Here is a 27,224-nt window from a genome sequence, read left to right on the forward strand (position 1 = left end):
CAGAAGCGCATGCGCACTGGAGGGCGGACACTGAGAGCGGCAACACCGGGGATAGGGAAAGATGGCGGAAGGCAGCGGCAAACTGAAAGGGCTGCGAGAACAAATGGGTAAGCCGGTTTCGTTTGCCACGGAGGACTGGGGCGGATGGAGGTTTGAGATTGCTAGGAAGGGCCCGAAGTGCCGCTATTGTAGTGGGCGTGGGAGTCGGAAGACATAGGAAGACGTGGCCTGTCATGGAGGGGCTGGTGGGTCTGTGCTGACCCTGAGTTAGGAGGCCGGGGGTCCGCTAGTTGGGGAAGGAGGAGGCGGCGGCGGCGGCGGCGGCGGCGGCGGCGGCTCACATCCTGTCACCGGGGTTTGCCCCTGCAGTTGCCTCGTTGTCACTGCCCCAGGTTGGCCGGAGCCGGTCTCACTGGTTTCTGGGATGTTTTTAGGATTATATTGCTGTGGAGTTTTCTGAAACGAGATAACTTTCTCCTTTAACCCTTTGAGGAATCTGCACTCCGTTTCTCTAAACTGTCTGGCACACAGATGGCTAAAGCGAACCGTAATTATTTGCTGTATCGCGCCTGCGGCACAAGATATAGAATTCTCGGTGTTCCGCGGGTATTACATTCTGGAAACGGAGGTTTTATGCAGATTTCCATATTGTGGGGTCTCCTTGCACTTTGCCAACACCAATTAGCTGAAACATAGACCCATAGGGTCCCATGGTGTAAATTCTCACTAATTGTCTGCACCCTTATAGGGTCAGAATTCAGTGGGGGATTTCTAAGTGAGGTCCTTGCATTTTTAACTGGGTGAAGCCTTCTTTGCCATCCCACGGGAATCCATATCGTTATTACTTGATCCTTTTAGCTTTTCCAGTAACTAGCTGACACCAGAAAATTGAGATTCTATGCAACATCCTCTCAACTGAGCTAGTGGCCAATTTAAAGTCTGATTATGCCCCTTTTACAGCCAATGTTGTAATTGTCCCCTTAATGTGACTGGCGATCAGCGATCTTGTAAGCTCTTTGAGACTGTTGCCAATTTGTATTTTATTTTGATCCCCTTTTCACTCCTTATCCTCGACATAGGAGGCTCAATCTGATTATTTGAATTATCTGTCTCTAGTGGCAGAAGGTAACCCCCCCACGGACTGTTGATTTGGGTCACTTCTTAGGCTTGCTAAAGGAAGTAATGGGTTACTGCAGAATGCTTTGGGCAGCACCTATGACAAAACCTAATAATCCTATGGGAAATATTAAATATATATATGTATGTGTGTGTGTGTATATATATATATATATATATATATATATATATATATATATAAAACTATTTTAGCGTAAGTTATTCAGCTGGCGGTGAGGATACCTTCGTCTGTTTTACACCAGTTGATAGATCGATGTACCGTTGCTCTCTTAATATAATATTTCGCTTTTACTGAACAGTGGCTCTACCATGATTTCTCATCAGAACTGCAATTATTGTTTAGCAAATTTCAAAGATCTATAAAAATGTGGTATATTTCCCACATCTTCAGTAAACAGCTTAAGTGCTATACATGGGGGGGGGTGTAGTCCTTTTGTGGAGCAAGTAGGGGATTTAATGAAAACTGTTCCTCTGTTACGAACGTGGAGATTCCTTGCGATTGTCGCGTCAGCTGAAGCGGAAGGTACTTATGTATGTCCTGTACCCAGCAAGCATCATTTTCACATCCCGCAGATGGACCTTAAGCACAAGATATGTTTTCATCTTCTGTAATGGCATTTGTGTGATTGGGGACACACACACACTCATTAAAATGATGGTTCCTCTCCTCGGCATGTGCTGCACCCCTGCCACAGCTATAATGATATCTCCCTCGTTGGCCGCCTCTTACATGGTACTATCTATATACCCTGATAGCAGCAACGACTTGTTCTCCTGTGTCTGTAGGAAGACTCGCTCAGCAGGACAGGCTGCACCCATGTAAATGCACGTCACCGTGGGCTAGGTTTATCGCACAGGCCCTGTTATAGCCCAGACGCTGCATTATGATGAGACCTTATGTCCTTAACCCTCACCCACAACAACCAACGATTCCCATTATGACTTGCCTTTTATATGCATAAAGAGATGGATGTGATTGTATAAGTCTGAGGGCTTCAGCTTCCTTGTCCAATGGTTCAAAAATCTGACATAATTGTGAAAACAAGTATTTTTAACCCCTTAAGGACAATAGGGGTTTTTACTCGTAGTATATTGTGGGACAATGGCTCTTTAAACGTTTTTCAGTGTTACTGTTTAGCTGTGATTTTCTTCTCTCTCATTTCATGCTCCCACACATATTATATATTGTTTTTTTCAGGACAAACAGGGCTTTCTTTAGATACCATTAATTTTATCATATCATCTAATTTACTATAAAAAAAAATGATAAAATATGGGGATTTTTTGTTAAAAAATTACTTTTTCTCACTTTTTAAACAGAAAACTTTTACTCATCTGCAAAAAGAATGAAAAAACCTGCTAAATAGATTCTACTATTTGTCCTGAGTTTAGAAATACCCAATGTTTTTATGTTTTTTTGCTTTTTTCTGCACGTTATGGGGCAATAAGTACAGGTAGCGTTTTGCCATTTCAAAACCTTTTTTTCCAAATCTGGTAATTCTTCCCCCCATGTGCCATTTCAGGTATCTTTGAAGCCGGCCAATGAAATTTACCCCATCAAATCATATATTTTTAAAAACTAGACACCCCAAGGTATTTGAAATGCTGGTATTTTAACCCTTTCAATGCACTAATTTTACCACTACCCTTTGTGAAACTTTATGGTAGTAATTCTTTTTGTATTTTTTTCACACATGTTGTATAAATTTATCGCTCCTGGTGTATGTCCGTGTCACACAACACCCCAATATGTGTTCAGTAACATCTCCTGAGCGCAGCGATACCCTACATGCATGGGTTTGTAGGGTTATTTGGGAGGTAAAAGGCCGCCTTTGTGAGGTGTGTATTTTTTTGCCATTTAGACATCTGCCCCATGTCCCATATTTGGGCCATCTTTGAACCCGGCCAATTCAATTTACCCCATCAAATCATATATTTTTTAATACTAGACACCCTATGGGCATTTGTAATGCCAATATTTTAACTCTTTCCATAATGGAATTTTTGTAAAGATATTAGGACATATTTTGTAAAAATTTTAGGACTTGCTTATTAAAAACTTTTTTTTTTTTTTTGGTGACAGTGGGGATTTTTACATGTTACCATATTTTTGACATTTTTTTGAAACATTTTTTAAATTTTTTTTTAAATTTTTTTTTTTTTTTTTTTACTAGTCACTCTCACTAGTGAGCTGGGCTCCATTGACCTTGCATGGTTGGATGCAGTACCTGCATTCAACCTGCAGGAGGAGCTCGAGAGTTCTCAAGAGGGTCTGGATAGACCCTCTATGAACTCATTTCTATTGTTAATGCCATCCTGTGAATGACGGCAACGTCATTCACAGGATGGCACTTGTGGTTGCTCCTCGGAGCAATCACAAGGCGATCGGGGGTAGGGGGGTAGTGTTGCTGATATGCCTCGATATCGAGGCATGTCAGTAACACCATTTATGCTTAGGAAGCGATTCATATCGCTTCCTAAGCAGTTTTAGCCGGGCGCCGCCGCGATCTTTGATGATCGGTGCGGCGGCGGCCATTTTTCTTCCGGGGAGGGCTGCCGAGGGCTGCCCTCCCCGGATCCACGGTCAGCCTCACTTGTGAGGCTTCCGTGGATGCTGCAAAGCCGCCGATCGCGGCGAAAACGCCGCGATCGCGGCGCTGCAGCTATTTAACGGCAGCCCGTACATGTACGGGCATTGTCGTTAACCCGTTGCACGGCAACCCCGTACATGTACGGGGATTGTCGTTAAGGGGTTAAAGAGTAAGTATGTTAACTATACAGGGGCTCTGTGTGGCACGGCGCACAGGGATATGACATCATATCCCAGCATTCCGTTTCTTAAAGGAGTACAGCACCTTTTATTGTATTTGGGATGCTGCTGGGGGTGCTGCCCTAGGTAAATACGTCACTGGTCCTAGGCACCTGATTTTCGGATTATTCTTGAATATGTCCTTACCCGTTATTATTTGATACTGTTTCTGGCTTTGAGGAGGACATGCTTGCATTTCTAAAGGCTTATAGTTTGATAAACAGTCATCTTTATCTTTGTTAGGGAATGTTTGATGTCCCAATAATAATAATGTTTTTTGTACAGTATTATTGTGCTGAGCCATTACTTTCAAGCAGTTTGGTTTCCTCACCAGCAGGAAGTTTCACAAAGCAGATTTCTTCCGTGCCGCAGCGCCCCGGCATTTCCTCTCACTTACCATTATCTATTGAGCAAGCCGTCATATTGTAATAATGAAACGAAAAGAATCCGACTATATGATGTGCTTTACAGGTTTATTCATTTTTAGGATCATATTTCTACTAACAAAGCTTTTATTACTGATTGTATTTTATAATGCCTTATACGTAATGATGATATCATGGGTGGGAATGATTTCACCCAAGTGAAAGAGAAACATTAGCACACTTGGTATGGACGGTTCACATCATGGTATGTTTATTAACCCTGTTGCTAAAGAAAACACATAGGGGATGTCTGTACATGCGCAGAAGAGTCTGCAATGCTGCCTGCCTACTGATGGGGTGCATCTGAATGGGGTCGCTAGATGAGACCCTGTAATATATGCTTCAACACTTTATTTTACCATTTATGTTTGCCAGTGACTTAGAAGTTACAAAATGAAACTAATCAATGCTTGCAGCGTCACTCTCCGGCCTTGTGGGTCTTGTTAATAATATGTCTTTATTTCATGTAAACGTGATATTTGCTGCTATAAAGTCCCAGGTTTAGCTAAAGTGACAGATCCGCATCAAATGCTATTTCATTTTTAGGAGTAATCTTAACATTCTAATTTTTTATTTGTTGAATCTTATAAATAATCGAGTACCCATCTGCCTTTTGTGATGACCCGTTCTATATGGCATTGGAGTGAAGAGAAGATAATAAAGCCACATACGCTGTATTGTTTGCGGCACGTGTTTCTGCCAAGACACGGATTACACGTCATGTTAATATGTAGAATGTCTCAGATAGTACTAATCAGAGCTCAGCTCGCCCCTCGCCGCCCTCTCTGTGCTCCACACTAACCTTAACGGAGTTTAATTCCCTTCATGAAGCAGACTTTGATGTTTGCAGGCTGCGGATCCACGCTGAAGGTGTTAACTACCTGTTACTCTGGGGAAGCGATTGAATGTTAAGTAAGAATATAGGCTAATCTTCCATTTTATTTGGAGCAGAGGTTATATTCAATGTAAAACAGGTCTCGTATAATTGTCCTGCTGGGGGCATCTGATCTGTGCGGCGATGCAATATTCATATTGATTTCCAGTGTTATGATATCTGATTCCTAGGCTATGAAGTATCCAGCTCGCTGCCTTCAGCTCTGTAGTCTCATTAACAGACTGATCAATCTGCCCTATAAACCTGCATGTGATCATTTGGAGAGAAAAGACTCGTATGCTGTAAGGGCCGGGAGGGTGCCCTCTATCTAAACATTGAGTTTTCATTTCTCAAGTGTGTTTATTCCTTTAAGAAGACAAATACCCAACGCCCATGCATAGGTTAGGCATGTATAGCTGTTCATCGTCGTAGAGTTACTCTAAATATTTGTGTTCCTATTCAATGATCAAACATGTACAGCGATTATTGACTGTTCTTTCATGAAAGAGAATTAACAGAAATAATTGTTATTGCTCTGTGGATGTGATTAAAGATTAATTGTGTTCGGCGTGCAGCTGTAGTTGACGGGTATCATTAATGTATTATTGGTATTTTATTCCTCCCTTTCTGTTCAGCGTGGAGGATGGCTAGCCGGGTAATGCCGGTTGCCATGGCGAAATGCTTTTTCCTTCCTTCCTATTACTGCCTGGTAACTTGGTGAAACAGACAGTGATCCTTGGAGGATAGAAGATCAGGAAGATGTCTTTTTGTTTGAAGAAACACATAACAAATTTGGTTAATGCCAAAAATAAATGTGGGATTTAAAGTCTCTAGAGAGTGACTGGAATTCCATTATATGTAAAATGTCCTCTGTTTCTTGTTCTATTCATTTAGTTTGATGTTACAAATGTCTTACTGAGACTTGGCTGCATCTTATTAATTGATGTAATTTAGCCAACGGATCCCAGTTTGTTTTACCATATATTAAAAAAAATGAAACGTATCTGCATTATCTGAGCTCCTGCAGAAATTAGCCATGGGATCCACCTAATGCAAGTCTGTGTTTCTTGCACCATCCGATGAAGAGAACGCTGAGGTTCTGACGTCTTATGTAGGGCTGCAACTAACGATTATTTTAATAATCGATTAGTTGGCCGATTATTTTTTCGATTAATAGATTAATCGGATAAAAAAAAACAATATGCAAATTTTTCGTTTATTTAAAAGAATTTAATGAACTGGATGTTAAAAAACAACTTAAAATTTACATTAACATTCTTATTTTGTTATGATGTAATAAAAAACAATATTTTCAAAGTACAAGAACCCAAACACAATATTTATGAAACAAAATAACCCCAAACATTCTGAAAAGAGGTGGACTATTACTGTTCAAGAAACTTTGCCCCAGCACTTTGCACTTTGCACCCAGCACTTTGCACCCAGCCCTGGCACTTTGCACCCAGCACTTTGCCCCAGCCCTGGCACTTTGCATCCAGCACTTTGCACCCAGCATTCAGCACTTTGCACCAGCACTTTGCACTTTGCACCCAGCCCTGGCACTTTGCACCCAGCACTTTGCACCCAGCCCTGGCACTTTGCACCCAGCACTGGCACTTTGCACCCAGCACTTTGCACTGTGCCCCTGCACCCAGTCTCTAACTCTGCCCTGCACCCAGCCCTGCCCCCACATTCTGCCCTGCCCCCACACTCACACTCTGCCCTGCACCCACTCTGCCCTGCACCCACACTCACACCCTGCCCTGCATCCCCACCCCCACTCTGCCCTGCACCCAGTCTCCCACTCTGCTCTGCACCCACACTCACACCCTGCATCCCCACCCCCACTCTGCCCTGCACCCAGTCTCCTGCCCTGCACCCCCCACCCCCACTCTGCCCTGCACCCCCACCCCCACTCTGCCCTGCACCCCCACCCCCACTCTGCCCTGCACCCACACTCATGAACCGCTCTGTGCGAATGGAGCCACTCGCACAGAGCGAACCGCTCTGTGCGAATGGAGCCACTCGCACAGAGCGAACCGCTCTGTGCGAATGGAGCCACTCGCACAGAGCGAACCGCTCTGTGCGAATGGAGCCACTCGCACAGAGCGAACCGCTCTGTGCGAATGGAGCCACTCGCACAGAGCGAACCGCTCTGTGCGAATGGAGCCACTCGCACAGAGCGAACCGCTCTGTGCGAATGGAGCCACTCGCACAGAGCGAACCGCTCTGTGCGAGTGGAGCCACTCGCACAGAGCGAACCACTCTGTGCGAGTGGAGCCACTCGCACAGAGCGAACCGCTCTGTGCGAGTGGCTCCATTCGCACAGAGCGATTCGCTCTGTGCGAGTGGCTCTGTGCGATCCGTGCACATAGACATGAAGAATACTTACCTCCGGAACGCGTCACATCCGTCACGTAGCTAAAAGAAGGCGGAGACTGCAGAGCGTGTAGCAGAAGCGGGGAACGCTCGCGGAGGTAAGTAAAAGGAGCCGAGTGCTCCAACAACGAATTGATCACTCGATTAATCGATAACGGAAATCGTTATCGATGATTTCCGTTATCGATTATTATCGATTTTATCGATTCGTTGTTTCAGCTCTAGTCTTATGCGACCCCACTTTTATTCTGTTGACGTAAGACCGCAGCTTCTCTCGGGCCGTTATGGCCGTTTCCATTTTCCTTACCGTGAGCCTTGTTGGAATTCTTCTGATCTTGTTAAGAATTCCAGTAAAATTTTACAAATGCAGGAAGCATGTGCGTCCCATCTGCACAACCAAACAGAATGACTTTACTTAAAATGCTTATCCGTGACATTATAGGTACTTTGATTTGGAATTGTTTAAATAAAGCGAATATAACTTGGAGGCATTGCAGCAAAATGATTATAGGGCGACCTTGTTCCTCGGCGTCCAGATGGGAATTTATATATATAAGGAGTCCTTTGTGAGTATTTTGTAGCCTTTGTGGGTTCTTGTCTTCTGCCATCATAGGCTAAATAGTCTTTTTGTTTGCGCTATTTGCAAATCTTCTTTTAAACCAGCAGTATAAGGGATGCTTTTATTTATTCTGATTCTGTCCTGTTAGAACAAGTCCTGAATTTAGAATATTTCATGGAAAATGCAGTGTTGCATTCTAGAATAATACAAGAAGTACTAAAATTGTTTTTAAATGCCTTCTTCTGTTGTTTTTTTTTTCCCTACAATGTCCTTTCTTAATGCAGAACATGAACTTTTCTCTAATTTAACGTATATTTTGTATAAAAAAAAAAAATCAGAGTAGATTCCAAATACATGGTTGGGTGAAGGCGTCCAGTTCTTGATGTTTAATATAGAAGCTGTGAGCTAAATAAATTATCCACAATGAAATATTCCAATTTTCTCTCTGTCTAGTCGCTGCAGCCCAAGCACTTGCAGAAGAGCGAAGAAGCCTCACTGGATCCAGTCCTGTTCCTGGTCATTCAACTGCTAATGCAAAGACAACCAAGCCTGGTGAAGTTGCAACCCGTAAAGCATTTACGATATAATTTTATAGATAATTTCACAGAGCCGAATTAAGTTGACTTCTTCTATTGCTTTTTATAGTAATTGATGGCTCAGCTTTAAGAACTGATGAAAGGCAGAGACTAGCCCGTGAACGCAGGGAGGAGCGCGAAAAACTAAATGGTACGTTTGGGACTGTCTTGCGCTATACGCGTATATTTGCCCATAACAGGCAGTATATATTGGATTGTGTGGGTGGTTTCTATTTAATTGCCAAAGTGCTGATATTAAAAGCCCTTGCAGCAGCTGTTTTATTTAATTTCCTTTGTCTTAATTATATACATCTTTCATGAATGCATTGGCGCAGATTGATTCCCCCATATTGATTTAACCCGTATTTTCTATGTAGCCGCCAAAGAATCGCAGCTACTTGAAAAGGAAAGAAAAGCAAAACTTCAATTTGAGAAACAAATGGAGGAAAAACAGAGAAAGCTGGAAGAGCAGAAACAAAAGGATGAGCAGAAGAGGGCAGCTGCAGAAGAGAAGAGGAAACAAAGACAGCTGGAGGAAAAGGTTTTTATGCTGCTATATAACTTGCTGTCCACTTCTAGTACATGAAAATCAAATCCTCTTATATTTAAACATATTTGTATTTAGCAAGGACTTTGTTATATAGTTTTAGCATTGAACTTGGTAGCATTTCATTTTGTTCCAATAAACTTTCTTTCAGCCTCAGTGCAGTATTATAAGGAGTCGGGGAGCTAGAACACACATACAGGGCTGTGAAGTATTTGCTCCCTTCCTAGTTTCTTTTATTTTGGATTATTTGTCACATTTAAATGTTTAACATTATCCAATTCAATATAATGTAAGAAAAGACGATGTTAGTAAACAAAAAATACAGCTTTTAAATTATAATTTAATTTATAGAAGGTAATCAAAACCTATATCGCCCATGTGAAAAAAAAATTCCCCCCTAAGCCTAATAACTGGCTGCGTCAGCCTTGGTGGTAAAAACTGCAATCAAATGTTTGAGAGAACTGCCAATGAGTCTTTTACATTGCTGTGGAGGAATGTTCTCCCGCTTTTCTTGGCAGAATTGTAGATAATGGCTCTCACCGTGGTTCTCTAGGGTCTTGTCTACCCATTGTTCATCTCTACGGAATATGATGGCGCTATATAAAACAAATAATAATGTAATACTTTATTAATACTAATAATAGAAAATGTTGACAGGAGCTCTCCGTTAGGTTTTGAATAGTTGGCCAAGTAACTATCTATCTAGAATGTGAATTTGTAAATTTTCCTTTCTGTAGCAGAATAAATATGCATTTATTTTACATCGATTTAGTGTTCGGTATGCATAACCTCTTTTATTTGCAGGAAAAGCGGGAAGCAAACGTGCGCCGCACTCTGGAACGTAGCAGTCAATTAGACCATCGACAGAAAAGGTGGTCATGGGGTGGACCGGTGGATGGTGACAAGCAAGGTAATGTTATAAAATGTGTTCTAAATTCTGTACAGAAATGTGAATTTGGAAAAGTAGCAGTAGGTTTCGATTTATAGTACACATGTCTTGTACATACGTTTGTTAACCAATACTTATAAGATCTTCTCTGGAGCAAACAATAGTAGTGAGTAGCACGACCTCCATGGTCAGTATGTTGGAATGTATTGCCAAAATATCTTTAACATGGCTGGACTGTAAATGATTTCAAACCATGCCTGACTCACATGATTTTATACCACTGAGTAATAATCTCTAACATTGTGCTAAGGCATGTACTCTCCCCAGAACCTGTTATGGAACCCTTACGTTATCTTTTCATGAGACATGGGGAAAGACGAATTACAAACTGCTAAATTTATGTTGAAAAGCTACTGGATGTATAAAATGTTATGTTTTGTTTCCTTTAATTAACTCGTTTCTTTATCTAATGGATCGAAATCTCCATTTTAAAGTAGCAGTTATGTCTGAACTTTTCCAGCCTTGCCATGTCCTACAGAATGTTGTCCATATGAGGCAATCTGCAGGATGTACACATCACGTTCCTCCGAGGTGGCATGTTAGCTTTATAGTAGGCAAGGTAGCAATTGGAGTGAATAGCTCACAGCATGGTTTAATCCTGAACCCTGTTGCGCTGGGTCGAATGCGGATACTGACACAGATATAGGGAAGCAACTGCTGCTGGTAATACCACCACTACCAGGAGCTTTCAGATGTGAGCAGAGATCTGCCAATATTACAATTGTTTCTTTGCGTTTTGTTCTTGCGTAGGTGCTCATGGAAGTAATTCTCCCAACGCTGTAGATATAGTTGACAAAATCCCTTGCGCCACAGAACCACAGCATGAAGATAAAAGTGGATCAGGCGGTATTTATTTTAAATATTGCTTGCTGACTACTAACTACTTCTCACTGCTCTAACAAATTGGAATCCTTCAATACTCACATGCAGACTTCTGTTTGTTGCTGAAGCAGTTACCAACTACGGGAACTTTTCCTTAGACAGAATGGGATTTTTGTGACAGACAGGCGTTCCAATTTGAGGGAGCTTCTTTTTCACCTATATCTGTCCCAATTGTACAGTGTTCTGTAGATACTGTATACTTGGCCAGTGCTTTAAACTGGCAAGGATTCTATTGCACACATTTAATTTTACCGGTAATTTAAAGTATCTCGGATATTATTGATGTGCTTCTTTGGAATTAATTGAGTTCCATTGTAGATATTGAGCACTGGTGCTGCACTAGAAGAAAGCAATGCACGGATTGCAGCTCCGCGTGGTCCTCTGTCTTTTTCCGTAGCATTGAGTCCTTTCCATGCAGGGGCTTCTGTTTCTAGTTCCAGCGAGTGTTGGCATCTTGCAGATCTCCCGTATAGTATTATGGAGCCTCAGGTTCCCTGTCCGAGACACATTTCCCTGTCTCTCTTGTATGATTTCTGTGAGTTTAAACCTTAGTTTGAAGATGTACATGAGTAGTGCTTGCTTGCTCTACATAAATGGTTCTGTGGCTTTATTCCGCCATGTGTGGGGCATTTAGTGATATTTCTCCATAAATTGACGACTCTGTTTGCCTCGGCTACATCTGCATGTCCTCCTCACTGGATCTGACGGTTAAATGGCATGGTGGCAGTGAGGGGCAGGAGACAGTGTGCCCCCTCCTTACTTCTTGTGTCCCCTTTTCACAAGATAGTGGGAGCCGCATTCTATAGTAATAATGGATATCATCACTGCATGCAGGGATATTGCGTGTACTGTATGTGCAGTGTAACACGGTCTCTTAATCCTTGTACAAATAGCGGTAATGTGTGTTTATTTTCCTATATATATATATATATATATATATATATATATATATATATATATATATATATATATATATATATAAATGTGTGTGTGTGTGAACATTCTGTTTTTGAAACTAACACGGCACAGAAACTCCTAGGTTAGCATGATGCAAAGTATGCAGGGCATGAAAGATGTGGCGTTCTACATTGAGTGATGTGACTTTTCTCCCATATTTCTCCTCTGCAGCCAGTAAGCTTTCCACTTCAGCGACCAACCTTAAGAGCACGGACAGCGTCATTCACAAGCGCTTGTCATCCTCGTCCGCAACCCTCCGGAGCTCTTCTGAGAAAGGTAGTCTATTTGAGTTAAGGTTTTGCTTTGTTGTTCAGAAGTAGCATAGTACAAATTTAAATACAATACCAGGGCAAACATAGTTGTGTTCATTATGGGAAACAATAGTTTGTTCATGATCTAGTATTTTGTTAGTACGGATTGGTTGCTGCAGGATTCAATCCTGAACCGAGCACCTATGATAAGACTAATCAGTGGGTATAGCTTTTTTTTTCTTTTATTGACCAACCCTTTAAATATTGTGTAACATGGTAGTTATTTTTGGTAGTTACCATGCAAGACATACTAAAGCCTGTTTGCTAAACATACTAAAGAGTGCAAATAATGTTTTGTCTATACTATCGGGAACAACATGAGACGAGATGAGCATTTCCATGGCTTGAGAGGATCAGAAACACCTAAAAGGGCTAATATGTAATTGCTGCTTTTTTGTTATTATTCCTAACATGTTTGGTTTTATTTTGTACTTCATAACCAAAATCTTGATGTCTTAGATGCTATGATTCTGCACTTTTACAGGCGTCAAACAGAGAAGCTCATCATTAAGCAGATTGAGTAACAAAACTCCTAATTCGCAGCCCTTATCTAGGGTTCCCAGCACGGAAATAAAAGGTGCCACATGCTGATGTATTGAGCTTTATATGCTTAAAACTGTACTGTTATTGCATTGATACTCGTTTTTTTATTTTAAACGATTCATAGGTTTGATAACAAGATGTCAGGATTTGGTGATTTCTTAATCACATTACACAGTATAATTAAACTCCCCTGTTCCTCTATGCATTATACATGCCTGTACATTGTATGTTTATTTAAATACATTGTTTTTTTATTTAAATATATTGAAATCCACGGTTTATTGATATGTTGGAGTACTGTGCTGATAAACTCTACCCTTTTTTTTTTTTCTCTTGGTGCTCAGTCACCTTTATAATTTATAGATCTGCCTGAAAATCACCTCGCCATTTGAACTATACATCACCCCAGCCGTGCTCGTTTTGTGGGAAAATGTGTCAGGGTTGGCCGGTTATAATGCGTAGTAAAATTGAACCGACAACTCTCCTGCAAACGCAGTCTTTATTGAATAAGCCCCTTATAGCACTATTTAACATATGTCATATTTTGTTTTAATAATAGCTTCCATCTTTACACATTTTTCATCTTACTTGTCTCCAGTATCCTAGTATCCTTAGCTCTATAATAGGTTCAGTTGCCAAAACATTTGTAGTGCCAAATGGGCCAAGAGATTGCTCTTTGGGTGACTATTGGCCTTTTCGTGTAAGATGCCCCTGTGTGTATTTGACTTTGCTTTGAGTATTCTGTTAATTTGGTGTCTAGGTGGAGCAGAACAGAAGAGAAGCTCATCACTCAGTAGACTGAATAATAAGCCTTCCCCTTCTGCACATATGGAGAGCGGGAAAAAGGAAGACAAAACAGGTGTCTGCTTAATATTTGCTTTGTGTGCTAATCCAAGTCCTTACCTCTAATGCTGATGCATCTAAAAATATAGAATTCAATCAGTCATTGGTCTCATCTTAGATTCAGGTTAGCCATATGCATGTTTAAATCCCCTCCTTGTGCTTCCCTCTACGGTTTCTGTTAGGAGACAGAGGTATTTCCACATACGGTGTGCAAGATTACCCTTAGGACGTACCTGTACGTTTTTTCACAGCCCCTGCTCAGGAGATCAGGCTGTCGGCGTCCTGCCGACCGATCATGTGTAACGACTCGAGTGCTGATATACTGTTACATAAGGAATGATCGTGGAATCGGCATTGCCTTCCACTAGGTGCCACCGGAAGCTCTTTGGAGGAGAGGAGAGATCCAACAGGGTCTGTCTAGACATCTGCTGGCATCGCCGATTGCTCAAATTGGAGGGAAGAGTGTGAAAAACAACATTCCTCCCTCTTCCCACAAAGGGGAAAAAATGTAATTAGATATAAATGAAAAATAAAGAACAAAAATGTAGTGAGGTCATTGTGACATCACTGGCATACGTAAGATGTACGAGATATCCCTAAAGGCATCTCTTTCCGTATTGCGCTGATAACAGTAGAAAAAAAGAAAACTAATAAAGCAATTTAAAAAAAAAAAAGCACTGACTTCCCATTCCCGTAGCACTTTGTGTGCTACCCCCCTTTTCACTACCCCCTAACCCCTTAAGTCAGAAGTATTAAAAATGCTAACCTATAGGGTACGATGTGACACCTACTGCATAGAAGAAATTCTAAGCAAAATTATATTAAAAACCAAAATAGTATAGGTTTTTTACATACTAGCAAATACTAGTAAAAATACTCGTAATAAAAGTGTTGCCATTTTTTGGGTGATCAAAATAATGCAGTACATTAATATCTTGTTTTTGCTGTTTCTAAAAATCACCATATTTTTTGTTCTGCATTTTCTATCACTGCCTGGAGAATATTTAGCATCATCAGAGAGCTATGAGAGTGATTAAACACTGTAGCAGATTGTTTTCAGAAAATAACTTGCCGAACAAAATATGGCATAATATATTATTTATTTTATTTTTTTTACAAATTTTAGAGGGAGTTGAATGGAGGGCTGCTGAATGACACAAGCTGTTGACTAAGACTCATGACTTTAAAGTTTTATTTTGATGGTGATCACAAGGAAATGATTCTTAGAACAAAAGCAGTAAAGTAGCATGGCAGCATGATTGAAAGTTTGTGGAAGGGTGATGTTAGAGTGCGTTAGAGAAGGTGATGGAGCCGCGGAAGCTGTTAGGTGTTTGTGCGTCTGTATAATTATCCTGATGACGAGGAAAGATGAGACATTATTTAAGAACATTAACCACTTTGCTTATTCTCTGCCATCGCACTCTTTGATTAAACTGTCAGCTAATGGCTTTTGCAAGTTTTGTCACTGTGTTACAAAACGAGGCATGTTGCAGACTGTTTATTTCTGGACCTAACTTTGGATTAACTTTTGTTTTTCTGATACTAATCTAACAATGCTTCCTTCCTTCTCACCTCAATGCCGTCATTAAGTGTCTATTCCTCACAGCTCTTTCTTTCAGTAGTTAATAAGGTGTAATTTTTTATATGCAGCACTGGATGAACCTTTTTAAACCTGGATTTCTAACCGCCTTCACTATGTGAACATATTTTCTTTATTGAATGTTATTGATGTTTGTAAGATCTGTATTCCCTGTTTGCGCCCATATGACCAAATCGCAGAAAAATGCTTCCTTCCTTTATATTGCTCGGTGTTTCTCCTGGTTTGTCAACTACTTCTATTCTTGCTTTTCTCTAATGATCTTATCTGTATGCTTTTGCTTTTGGGTGTTTTTATTCTTTCTATTATTGCCATTTTTATGACCAGTCGCATTTGATTTGTTTATTTAGCGCATCGCCCCTCGGCCAGTCCTTTGGACAGTAGTATAATCAGTCGTCTCCTCGCCCCCACTCAGTCCTCTCTAGCTAGGAGTAAGAGTGCGGCCGCATTGTCAGCTGATGGAAAAGATTCACCAGGTAATAACCGGAGCCTGGGAATTCTCAACACCCCGCTTGCGTTTTCTGCAGCTATATAAAATTGTCCGTAAGAAGCAGCATCAGGAAGAATTGCCCAAACCCATTTGTTCTTTTAAATACAAGAATGTAGACTAATTCCAGGGCCAGGTAGCCTTTGCTGTAGGTGCCCGTCTTTTATATAGATCTTTATGGATGAATCTGATCCTTCCCCTTCTGCAGATATCTGTACAGCTCTAGCACAGAGGATAGTTTAATAAAAACCCTTAACCCACTGAATTTTCTGTTGCGTTTTGCTTTGCAATTCGTTATACTCTGTTGCAACATTTCCAGTCCTGAAAAAACAATGAGACTTGGTATACAAGCCCTGCTCCATGGGCTCCATCCACTTCTCCATATGAGAATGCAAAACACTGGCCCCCAACCCTAAAATCCTGAAAAAGGTAAGACTGGTACGGCACCATGCAACAGATAAAACATGCTTTTAATAAATTATTGTAATATACGCTATAGCTTGTGGATGGGACTTTCTTCCTGATCCTGTTGCTTCTGTACACTGTGTGTGGTGATGGTGTTCTGTGTCTGAGCCGCTGCACACTTCCCGTGGTGAGCTTCTTTCTGCGATATCTAACACACGGTCTCTCTCTCTCTCTCTCTCTTTCTCCTCTCCCCCGTGTTATGCTCTGCTCTTGGCTCTTTGTTTTGTCCTGTCAAATTCTAAACTTTATAGAATCTTACCTCTGTCCTCGTTCAGCTTCAGCCGCTACCATCAGTACCCCACCCTCCGTCTCTAAAGGTCCCATGCGCAGCCGTAGCATTGACAGACTGAAGGCAACCCAGACTGTGTCTCCTGGAGCTGGGGCCACTGAATCTACTCAGGTAGGCATGTTTCATTCACATCCCTTTTATCGTGGCACACTCATGCAATACGATAGCTCAATGGTTCATTCATTATTTGCTGTGGTCCCGGTTGCAAATGCGTGGAGAGATTCTGCCGAGCCCCCTCCATGTTCCTGCCTCTTTGCCCACCCTCTAGGTATTTAGCGTATTGAGCACGTCTCCTGCGTGTGCCTACATCATATACTCGCTGCCACTCAGCTCCAGCACTGCCTTAGCAAGGGTTCCTGGGATGTCTAAGAACCCCCGTGCACATGCACAGAAAGTGCTCCCACTTTTAATTTGTATTGTTTTATATAGCACCATCATATTCGGCAGTGCTGTACAATGGGTAGAAAGGACATAACAAATAATATTTAAAATAACAATTTGACTTACAGAAACAGGTGAGGAGGGACTTGCTCAAACAAGCTTACAATCTAGAGAGAGTTAGGGTGTATTGCGCAATAGGTGAAAGTATTGCAGGAGAGGAAAGGTGAGCTAAAGGAATATGGAAAGCGTTAATGTGCTATGTAGTAAGCATCCTTAAAGAAGTGGGTCTTGAGGGATTTTTTGAAGGACCGAAGGCAGGGGGAGAGACAGATAGGCCGGGGGAGAGCATTCCAGAGGAAAGGGGCAGCCCTTGAGAGTCTTGTTAATAATGAGAGCTAGAAAGGAATCCTGAAGCACAGGCAGCCAGTGAAGAGACTGACAGAGGTGAGAGGTGTTAGTGACGCGATGGGAGAGGGAGATAAGTCTGGCAGCAGCATTCATGGTGGATTGTAGTGGGGGGAGACCAGCTAAGACAGAGTTACAGTAATCAGGGCGGGAGATAATGAGGACATGGATGAGAGCCTAAGTGACATCTTGTGTTAGGAAGAGACTGATTGGGGCAGTGTTTTTTAAACAGACTGAATGTGTGGGGTGAACAAGAGAGCAGAGTCAAGGGTGACAGCAAGACAGCGAGCTTGAGGGGAGAGGGAGAAGATTGCACCATTAACGTTAAGGAAAACTGATGAGAGAATGTCAGCATTGGAGGGAGGGAAGATGAGAAGTTTGGTTTTGGAGAGATTGAGGTTTTTTTCAGTGGAAGCATTTTCCTCCCGTAGCTTGGCTCCTTGAAAAAGCCAATCAGTAGCACAAGAAATGAGAATGTAGAGAGGTTGTTGTACTGCAGCTTCTCCTAAAAGTAAGTCTGTCTATATTTTTGGGGGTGTTTTCTCCCTATGGTTGAGAAATGCATATAAAGGGACTTCCAAATCCTTAAATATGCATTCATCGTTTGAGGCTGCTTGAGACCCCGGGGTGTCCCTTTAACCTTTCATGTATTTCTTGTATACCACATACTTTCTGGGCTGCAGTATGGTTCAAAGTACAGTACATTTTCTTGCTTTGTAAATTGATTTAGTTCTGTCTCCTCTAGAAAGAGACTGAGACGCCATCAACACCTTCTGTGGGGAAGCGCCCTCCATCTCCTGCAACTAGCTCGCGTAGACGGTCTCCTTCCCCTGTTTTAACTCCAAAACGTGCTCAGTCTCCAACACTTGAAAGGTAACCGCTTAATACATGCGCCCGGTGGAACAATGGTCCGTATTATAAAGCGTGGTTATACAAATGAGCCTGCTGACAGGGCCATTCCATTGGTCAGATTTAGGAAATCCAAGTAGCCACTAAAGTGTATCTCCAAAGTGGGGGGTGCAGTTCTACTGCCGTAATAGCATTATTTGATGTTTCTGTCTAAGGTCATTCAAAGCATTTGGCGTACTCACAATCAGTGCCGGGCACTATGCCCCAATAAACCAAATTACTTGTTTTTTACTTGCCTCTTGTATTTGTGCAAGACGGAAAAACATTTTGCTGCGTAAACTGATTTCATGATATAACTGTGTATGTTCAGTTCTCTCTCTAGTATTTTTGTTGCTTTATTTTAGTAAAAAGATACAGAAGAATCGGCCTCCATCTCCAAGTGTACTAAAACAGAGACCACCTTCACCTACTGTGACTCACAAGCCTGTTCCCATCCAACGTCCGTCACTCACACCAAGTGTCTTAAGTGCTACCAAAAAGAATACTGACACAGAAGCTAAACCAAAGGATAAGGTCCAGGAAGGGACTAGCCCAGAGCCAAAAACGTCACAGGCCTCAGAGAAGGCAGCATCTGTGACAGCAACAAAGACCAAAGACGGTAAATCAATCATAATGTGGACAAGCTATTGTTTACTATAGTTGTTTTGAAATTCCAAAAACATTGGAAACAAATTCACCTTAAATGGCCCTAATCACAACTGTGTCTCCCACCACTAGCCCAGAAGGCTCTCTCATTGACCTTGACATGTAATTCTGTTTTGAAAGACCAATGACTTTATTCAATGACCTTTCAAAACTCTATTGAGTTTCCAATCTTCGCTCTAGTCAGGGTTGAATCATAAAGCATGCCTTTCCTGCATTAATTAAGATTGGAGGGGAATCCAGACCCAGAATACTTTTTGCTGATTTTTGGGAAACAAAATCTTTTAGGGGTTGTGAGAAGACAGACTAAGGACCTGAACCTTAACACAGCAGGTTAATTGAAAAGTAGCATACAATCTTTTATAAAGCATTTTTCTTTAAATATTTTATGTTTTGTATTTATGAAACCTATAATACACTTCGCTGCAAATGTGTCTGTTCATGATTGTCCCTGTAGTAATATACATTGAGTGGCAAAAAAGTCTTTCTTACTTAAATGTAAAAAAGCCAAGACATACAAGATAATGTTCCTTGAAATTGGCTTCTCCATGTGCTTTTGCTAATGACATCAGACATGACATAATAGATGACATTTAAAAATGAGTGATTGCAGCTGTCTGACTCTGCAGAGGATAATGAATCTTCACAACCTGGCAGGGAGAGTCCGAGCTGCCTCTAGGGCGCATGCTCAGCCATCACATTAACTCGGCTAAAAATACGTCTTTTTTTTAAACTTTAAGCGTGACTTTCTCTGGTTCTACAGCTTGGATTAAGAAAACAATTGGAGATCAACCTACTTCTTTATGGTGATTTTGGTGGCAATCTGTCCACAGGATTTGGCTGCCGGACACAGTTATGTCACATAGCGCTATTAAGGGGGGGTAGAGATTTTTTTCTGCAGTATTCTTTCTTAGAAACTACCCAACGGATTTTCACAACATTTGAAGGGGTTGGTATTCTGGCTCAGTATTCAGAATGTCAGACAATTTGATAACTGCGGGCAAATTAAAAATTGAGAAATCAACTTACTTCCTTCACAATTCCATGCTTTCAATATTTTTTTTAATTATTTTTATTCTCAATATGTTTTATAGAACCCCTTAGCAAAGCTATTTCAGGGAGCACAACTGCAGAAGAAGCTGCTAAAATCTTGGCTGAAAAACGTCGTCTTGCCAGAGAGCAGCGAGAACGAGAAGAGCAGGAACGGATTAAGAAAGAGCAAGAAGACAAGTAAGTGACTGTAAGACCTTGGTGATGAATATCAATATAGGAGAGAAGTGGAGTTTGAATGATACCTTTATTGGCTAACTGAGTAAATACAGATTGCAACTTTTCAAGACCTCTCAGGTCCCTTCATCAGAACATGCCTGATGAAGGGACCTGAGAGGTCTTGAAAAGTTGCAATCTATATTTACTCAGCCAATAAAGGTATCATTCAAACTCCACTTGTCTCCTGTAATTCTACGGCTAACACGGTAACAACTCTCATCGAATATCAATATGGCTCTTATACACTTACTTTCCACAAGTTTTTGGAGTGTGTCTGTGGGAATTTGTGCCCATTCACCCAAAAGAGCCGCAGACCATTATCCCTTCACCACCAAACTTTATAATAGGCGGTATCATCGCTCCACACTTTTCCAGAGCCCAATGGTGCTGCGCTTTACACCACTTCGGCAAAGCTTGGCATTCCGCATAGTGATGCTTGGTTTGTCTGCAGCTTCTTGGCCATGGAAGCCCATCTCATAAAGCTCCAGATGCGCAAGGCTCATGCATTCAGAGACGGTTATGAACTCTGTAGCGAGAGAGGGCAGACATTTTTTTAGGGGCTTCATCACTCAACAGACCTGCCCTGTGAGTGTGTGTGAAGTCTACCGCTTCATGGCTGAGCTGTTGTTACCCCAAGACGCTTCCAGTTCACAATAGTAACCATTACAGCGAACCAAGACATAGCTTTCACAAACTGACTTGTTGCATCCTACGACACTGCCACATTTAATGTCACTGAGCTCTTCAGTTTGACCCGTTATACTGCCAATGTTTGTCTACAGAAATGGCTGCCCATATGCTTGGTTTTATGCACCTGTTGGCAACTAGTGTGGCTGAAATGGGTTAATGGCTCAACCCATTAATTAGCAAGGGTGTCCACATACCTTTGGTCATATAACGTATAATATAGTAGCCTGTGTCACACTCAGATAGGCATAGAGTTACAGAACGTATTTGATTTCAAGAAATCCTGTAAGAAGTAGTAATGAGAATGGCACAGATACTAAAGCAATGGTCTGTGTGGGCTAGTGGTGTGTTGTGCCATCAGAATGCAGCTAGAGTACAAATTAACCAAATACAGTACAGATTTGTATATATTTATAGCAGCCCTTGTCCAAATGCTCTTGCTTGCCCTTCTGATGGACTGTGCTGTTCTGGGTCATTCATGACTCGTTGGTTCCACTAAGTAGATTATGTCAGAGTCCTGCGCATGCACTCTAACTGACCCATTAAGTAGCATCACACTAGAAGACCTTATTGCCCAACAGGGCAGTCTGCCCTAGGTAGTACATTGCAGGGGCTTGTAGTGATATAAATATATGTATATATATGTAATAGGCTTTGCTTATGATAAAGATGAGCTATAAATGATATAATTGTAATTTTAGACAGGCAACAAATCTAGAATATCTTCATAAAGATTCGTCACATTACATTGCAATTTATTAATTGGTTGCAATTGTCATAACGCTCTGCCAAGGTCACATTTTGTCCAAGAAAATGCATTTGGCAATAACAAAGCAAGTGGCTTTGCTGCTAATTTGTAAATCATTCTGACTTAAATTGTATTGAACAGAATAAAACAGGAAGAAATGGCTCGCAGAGCAGAGGAAGAGAAACTAAGAAAGAAAGAAGAAGCCGAAAGATTAAAAGAACAACAAAGGCTTCAAAGAGAGGAAGACGAGAGAAAGGAAGAAGAGGAGAGGATCCGTAATGAGATAGAAGAACAGGAACGGCTCGCAGAGCTTCAGCAACAAGTACGGCTGTAAACTGTTAATACTTCACTGGCCAACTACATGATTTTGCCTTAATTGCGTTTTTTAGAAAAATAATCAGTGTCAAAGTTTCAGAACTGTTAGTTAGGAACTATTGTGCCTCTGTTGATCTATATATAAGGAAAATATAGTGCTCTATATATATATATATAAATATAGTGCTCTATATAAGGAAAATAAAAGAAGATGGCGTTAATTATTTGACGAGCGGCTGCATTGGCTGCTCCCCCTGGCATACAGATAATGTAGATATGTTTAGATGTCAAATTTTTCCTATCTTTTAGAAATTTAGCCATGTAAACACCATTAAAGAGCTGTAATAGGTCACTGTGAGATTCTGTATTTAGGGAAGTGGTAGAACTACTTTTTAACATGTTTTACTTATCTGTGGTATATTATTATTTACTCGTGTTTAGAAAGAGGAAGCTGAAGCAAAAGCCCTGGAAGAAGCGGAGAAACAAAGGCTGGAACGAGAGAAAATCATGAAGCAAAACGTGCAGGAAAGACTAGAAAGGAAGAAGGTATTTTTATTTAGCTTAACTTTCCTCAGTTTTGTGAACTTGAAGAAGTCCAAACTCAGTAAGAGTCTTATACTGTATCCTGGGTTAAAATATACCGGACGCAGGGAGCAGCTGCAACGCGTGCGATTTCCCTTATGGTGAACATTGTGAAAGAGTAGCAAACCGTATAATAATAGTACGACGCGAATCATGGGAACAGAAGCCGGAAAGAACTGTTTACTTAGTTACCTAAGTCTGGTTCGGTTTAGAATGTATTAATGGTGGTGCTTGCTCCCTCATGTCAATGGTGTTATGGTTGCTCCAGCTTCCCATGTACAGATGTTGGTACTGCACACGCACTGTTGGTGGGAAGGGAAGGACCATCGCTTTCTGGCGCTGCCGGTTTTTAATTTACCTGCAGCACTGCTTGTGCTATTTCACAGCAGCTTGGCACCTTATTGAGACTCCAAAATCATTTTATCCGTTTCAAGATAGAAAACAGACCTCCCATGGTATCCTCTACTGAAACCACGAAGCGTTAGTGTGTAAATGTCGTGTACGTGCTTAAAATCAAGCAGCAGCCAATCACATGTATGCTAGCAAAACGTCAATGTTGACATAGCATACATTTCATTGGCTACTGCTACACCTATTGACTTTAGTGGGATCTGTTTTTATTTTATTGGCTTTTATAAAAATACTATGGTTTCCTGTTTTGTAGAGAATTGAAGAAATAATGAAAAGAACCAGGAAGACTGATCAAGTGGATTCTAAAGTAGGTTTAAAGAATCTCATGGGAAAGCCCCAGCCGTAGAATAGAGATGATCTAATACTTTGAGATATATGTAGTAAGCTTTGCTGTTTAAGTCTCTAAGGTCTATTCTGCAAGTCAGGGGTATATTAATTATAGATGGGATTGGAATATTCTTCGAAACCATTTTCTCACATTAACTTCTTGTAAGAGAAGCACACAATAATGCATTCTTGGGTTCATCCAACGTAAATACAGTGCTGCCCATCTATTACATTACGCCTCAAATGAATCGATGCATGTTTTGTAGAATGAAGATCGGCCCGACCAAGACACAGAAGATGAAGAAAATAGCAGTGCAGAAGCTAACCTGCATGGTACGTAATGAGATTCTCTTTGATGTTAATATATCCCATATTATGTGTAAAATCAGCAATCATTTTTTACTGGAGAGTAGTTTGTGTAAACTCTGTGTTTTATTAAGATTGTATATTCCTCAAGAAATTAATATGTGCGGTATTCCTGTTGCCATTATGTTTTAAGGTAGAACAAATGGAGTGGATTCTGAAGAGGAAGCTGAAGATGAAGAAGAGGAGAGCACAGAGTCTGCTTTAACAACTCCTGAGCTTCTTCTCCCGGCTGATTTAGTGCCTGAGAGGAATGAATTATTTATTGATCAGAATGGACAGTCTTCTGAAACAAACAACGCAGAAGAATCAAGGTCAGTGGAGCACTGTGAATGTTTAACGGTGTCTAGCTTCAGCACATTGTCTATACATGTGACTTAGATGTAATTCCTAACGGTTACACTTACACTATATTATATATATACATGTGTTTTTAGCAAATAGTTCTGAAACGCAATATATTATTTGCCATTTTCTCACTTTCTTGGAACTATAAGTATACTTAAATAACTGTGTTTCCACACAAAGTACAATGTAAATGATTACAATGACCTGAATACCTCCAAAACACACTGGTCCACGACTAATAAAAACAAAACAATTAATGAGATTAAATTACTTGTGGAGACAGAATAAGCTTTAAATCTGTATCAAGCATTTTTTATTTGAATGAAAGTTTTTCTTGTCTTTCAGCCTTGTGACAAATGGAATGACGCCATGTGACGAGGGTCACCCACATTTAAATGATTGTGATAAGACTGAAATGGTGCAGAATTTAAATGGTAAATCCAACGCATGGTCGTTTGAGGAAATTATTGATCTAGGAATCCATTCCAAGGCGACTGGCTTGTCCTCTGATTCCTTTGCCGTGCGCACCTCAGATCAGAACTCCATAGACGCTGCTACCCCAAAGATGGCCTTTGAGGAGGGACAAATCAACACGTTGTCTAAGGCCATTGACTCTGCTGCTGGTAAGTTATGTTTCTATGACACGATCAACAATAACACAATTAAGAAGATTTGAAAATACACAATGTATTTACTTAAGTTTCATGTTTTGCAAAGCATGTTTGTTAATCTCCGGCGTAGTTGATGATAAAACCGGGCGGCAGTCTACGATACAGACGTTCTGTTTTCAGTTTCACATTTTCATTTTGTCTCTTCCCCTCTAACGAATTAAGCCTGGGCACTAGTGTTGTGATCATTTACAATGACGTTTATACAATAAAGGGGAAGTTAAGAGAATTGTTTTTCAGCTCCTTGACTTCACTGTGGATGAATCTTCATTATGCATAGTGCAGTGTCTCCTACAGGAAGACTATGGCTGGCCCTGTGTAATGCATGGTTTAATCAGTGAGGTTTCTCCACCAAGTTCTACGTTATACAGGGGCAGGTTGGTCCTTCTTGCTAGAGAAGTCTGCCATTGTTACCCCTTCCTAATGACTAGTGAAGCGAGGAAGTTACTCCTAACTCTCCTGAAAACTACCCTGGCAATTCTTCTTATAGTGAGTAAACCCCAAAGGTTCCATCATGTTATCCCATGGAGACTGAGTCCCAATGAGATTGTTAACATGATACGGCTTCTGTATAAATCCAACAGATTCACCTATGTTATAATTACCTGTCTGTGTACCCATTGATGCCAAAGTAATGTTATTACATTGATAATTGGTGATTTATTGAACATCCTTTTCTTTCTTCAGAGATGTGACCCCACGGCAGCGAGAATCCTCAGGTTGCACTTCGCTCTACAGTATTTCATAGAAAGCTGAAGCCTTGTTGTGAAAAGCTGCTACTTTATAATATCACTTTAAATGGGTCTAACATTCACCTGACAAGAGAAGGAACCAAGGTTACCCTTTGTCATTTCTTCAGGGAAAATGTGTTGGTGGTATCGCTCAGTGTGTGACGGCAGTTCAGCGGGGTGTCAGACGTTTTTATATTGTTGTTTTTTTGGTTTTTTTTTGTGGAACAGCTTTCTTATCCTATTGGTAAGGTGTATTCTGTTATACTACATCATTTAACAGGTTAATATCATTAAAAATGTAACCCCATAGTCATCAGGAGCACTTCACAAAGTGTTCTTTCACCCTTCCTGGCACTCAAACGGTTAGCTCCAAAATTAGCACTTAACACGTTTTTGGGGAAAAGGTGTAACTGCTGTAGTACAAGTTATTATTGAAGCTTTATGTAATTCTATATTTCAGATTTTGTGGCGATATTTATGAGTACACCTTGGCTCATACCATGAGAAAAACGTTCATTACAAGCGTGCATTGTTCACGACTCCCTTCCTTTTAAAGACATTTCATTATTTTCAGTTACATATATTTAAGTTCCATATGTAAGTATTATTTTATCATGTATATAAAAAGCAGTATTAGACATTAACTACTTGAGTTACTTTTTTCATTTATTTTTTTTCATACTGTGTTTTTGGGTATTTGTTTTTTGTGAATTTAGTTACCTAGATGTTGCCGATCCCGTCCTAAATGAGTTATGGGACTCAAGCTGCGCCGGGCAATGCTTTCCCGCATGCACCCTTTACCCGATAATTCCGCAGCGTAGTCAAATCACTCGTATCATTTTTGTTGTTGTGATTTGGATTACATTGAATATTTAAACAAAATTAAAAAAAAAACACCTTACGATTGTAGTAATCAAAAATGCCTACATTAACTTATTTTCAGAGCAACAAACAGATATTTGAGGGTAATACAAAGCAATGACCGGAGTCCAGCTGATTTAACCCCTTAAGGTCAATGGGTTGTCCTTAAACCCATTAAAAGCAATGAATTGTGAGCCCGTACATGTATGTTGTCATGAAGGGGTTAACGTGGCTTACAAAGTGTGCAATTTCTATATTGATATCGGTGCTCCATCATGAAATGTATAAGGTGTCGGTGATCTTGTGGAGTGATGGTGATGTGCGTTAGGCACAGATGTAGCCTCCTTGTGTGACGTCTTCTGAACGCTCGGCCATCATCTCATTGTACTTGAATAGTGCCGTTAAAATCTGGCCGGTGGCGTTCACACATCCATCACACCGCGGCACTCGATTTGTACTCTTAGTAAAATGTTTAAGGTAATTGTATGTTAGTGCTCGCTTCCCTTATTATTGTAACAGACTCGTCCATTCGTGACTCTCCTCCCGCATCCAAAGCTCTTGGAGCCTTTTCACATCATCAGTCTAGATTTAGCAACATTGTTCAGACAGAGCAGTGCCTTAGGTAAAGAAAAATGTATTTTTGTATAAATGCTGTTTAACTCTAGCCGAGACAATCTAACCATTAAAAATGCTTATATTTTGTGTGTAACTCCTACTGTTAAATAATTAGCTGCACCCACTTATGTAAATACATGTGCGCTGTTAAATAAACTTTGAGACTTCAAGAATGAGTAGTGTGACTTCTTCATAGAATATCCGCTACCCTCTTACGACCGTTATAACTTATCAACAGCGGACATTTCAACCCAAAGTAAGAAAGTGCAGAACCTGCTGTTATGTTTCCCTTTTTTTGTGTTTCGTGGAGTTAGTAATATGAAGTTGTGCTGCA

General features: G+C 40.8%; 1 protein-coding gene across 4 annotated transcripts; it reads left to right on the forward strand.

Annotated features, from left to right (window-relative positions):
- MAP7D3 (MAP7 domain containing 3) lies at positions 1-27,063 on the forward strand. 4 transcript variants are annotated; one of them, XM_053474239.1, is made up of 21 exons: positions 1-107; positions 8,637-8,735; positions 8,829-8,909; positions 9,136-9,299; positions 10,110-10,215; positions 11,005-11,100; positions 12,265-12,369; positions 12,889-12,981; positions 13,708-13,806; positions 15,738-15,863; positions 16,591-16,739; positions 18,160-18,287; positions 18,668-18,921; positions 20,060-20,195; positions 21,811-21,991; positions 22,426-22,530; positions 23,231-23,284; positions 23,571-23,637; positions 23,804-23,981; positions 24,361-24,638; positions 25,371-27,063. In XM_053474239.1, exons 1-21 carry the CDS (start codon positions 62-64, stop codon positions 25,376-25,378), a joined length of 2,553 nt encoding a protein of 850 aa, XP_053330214.1. In that variant the 5' UTR covers positions 1-61; the 3' UTR covers positions 25,379-27,063. The 4 variants fall into 4 exon arrangements, with proteins under 4 accessions (XP_053330214.1, XP_053330215.1, XP_053330217.1 ...); XM_053474240.1 differs by having other exon boundaries at positions 16,615-16,739; XM_053474242.1 differs by lacking the exon at positions 15,738-15,863 and having other exon boundaries at positions 16,615-16,739.
- Positions 27,064-27,224: the final 161 nt, after the last annotated feature.

Source organism: Spea bombifrons, chromosome 8 (assembly GCF_027358695.1).
Source record: "Spea bombifrons isolate aSpeBom1 chromosome 8, aSpeBom1.2.pri, whole genome shotgun sequence".
NCBI classification, from domain to species: Eukaryota; Metazoa; Chordata; class Amphibia; order Anura; family Pelobatidae; genus Spea; species Spea bombifrons.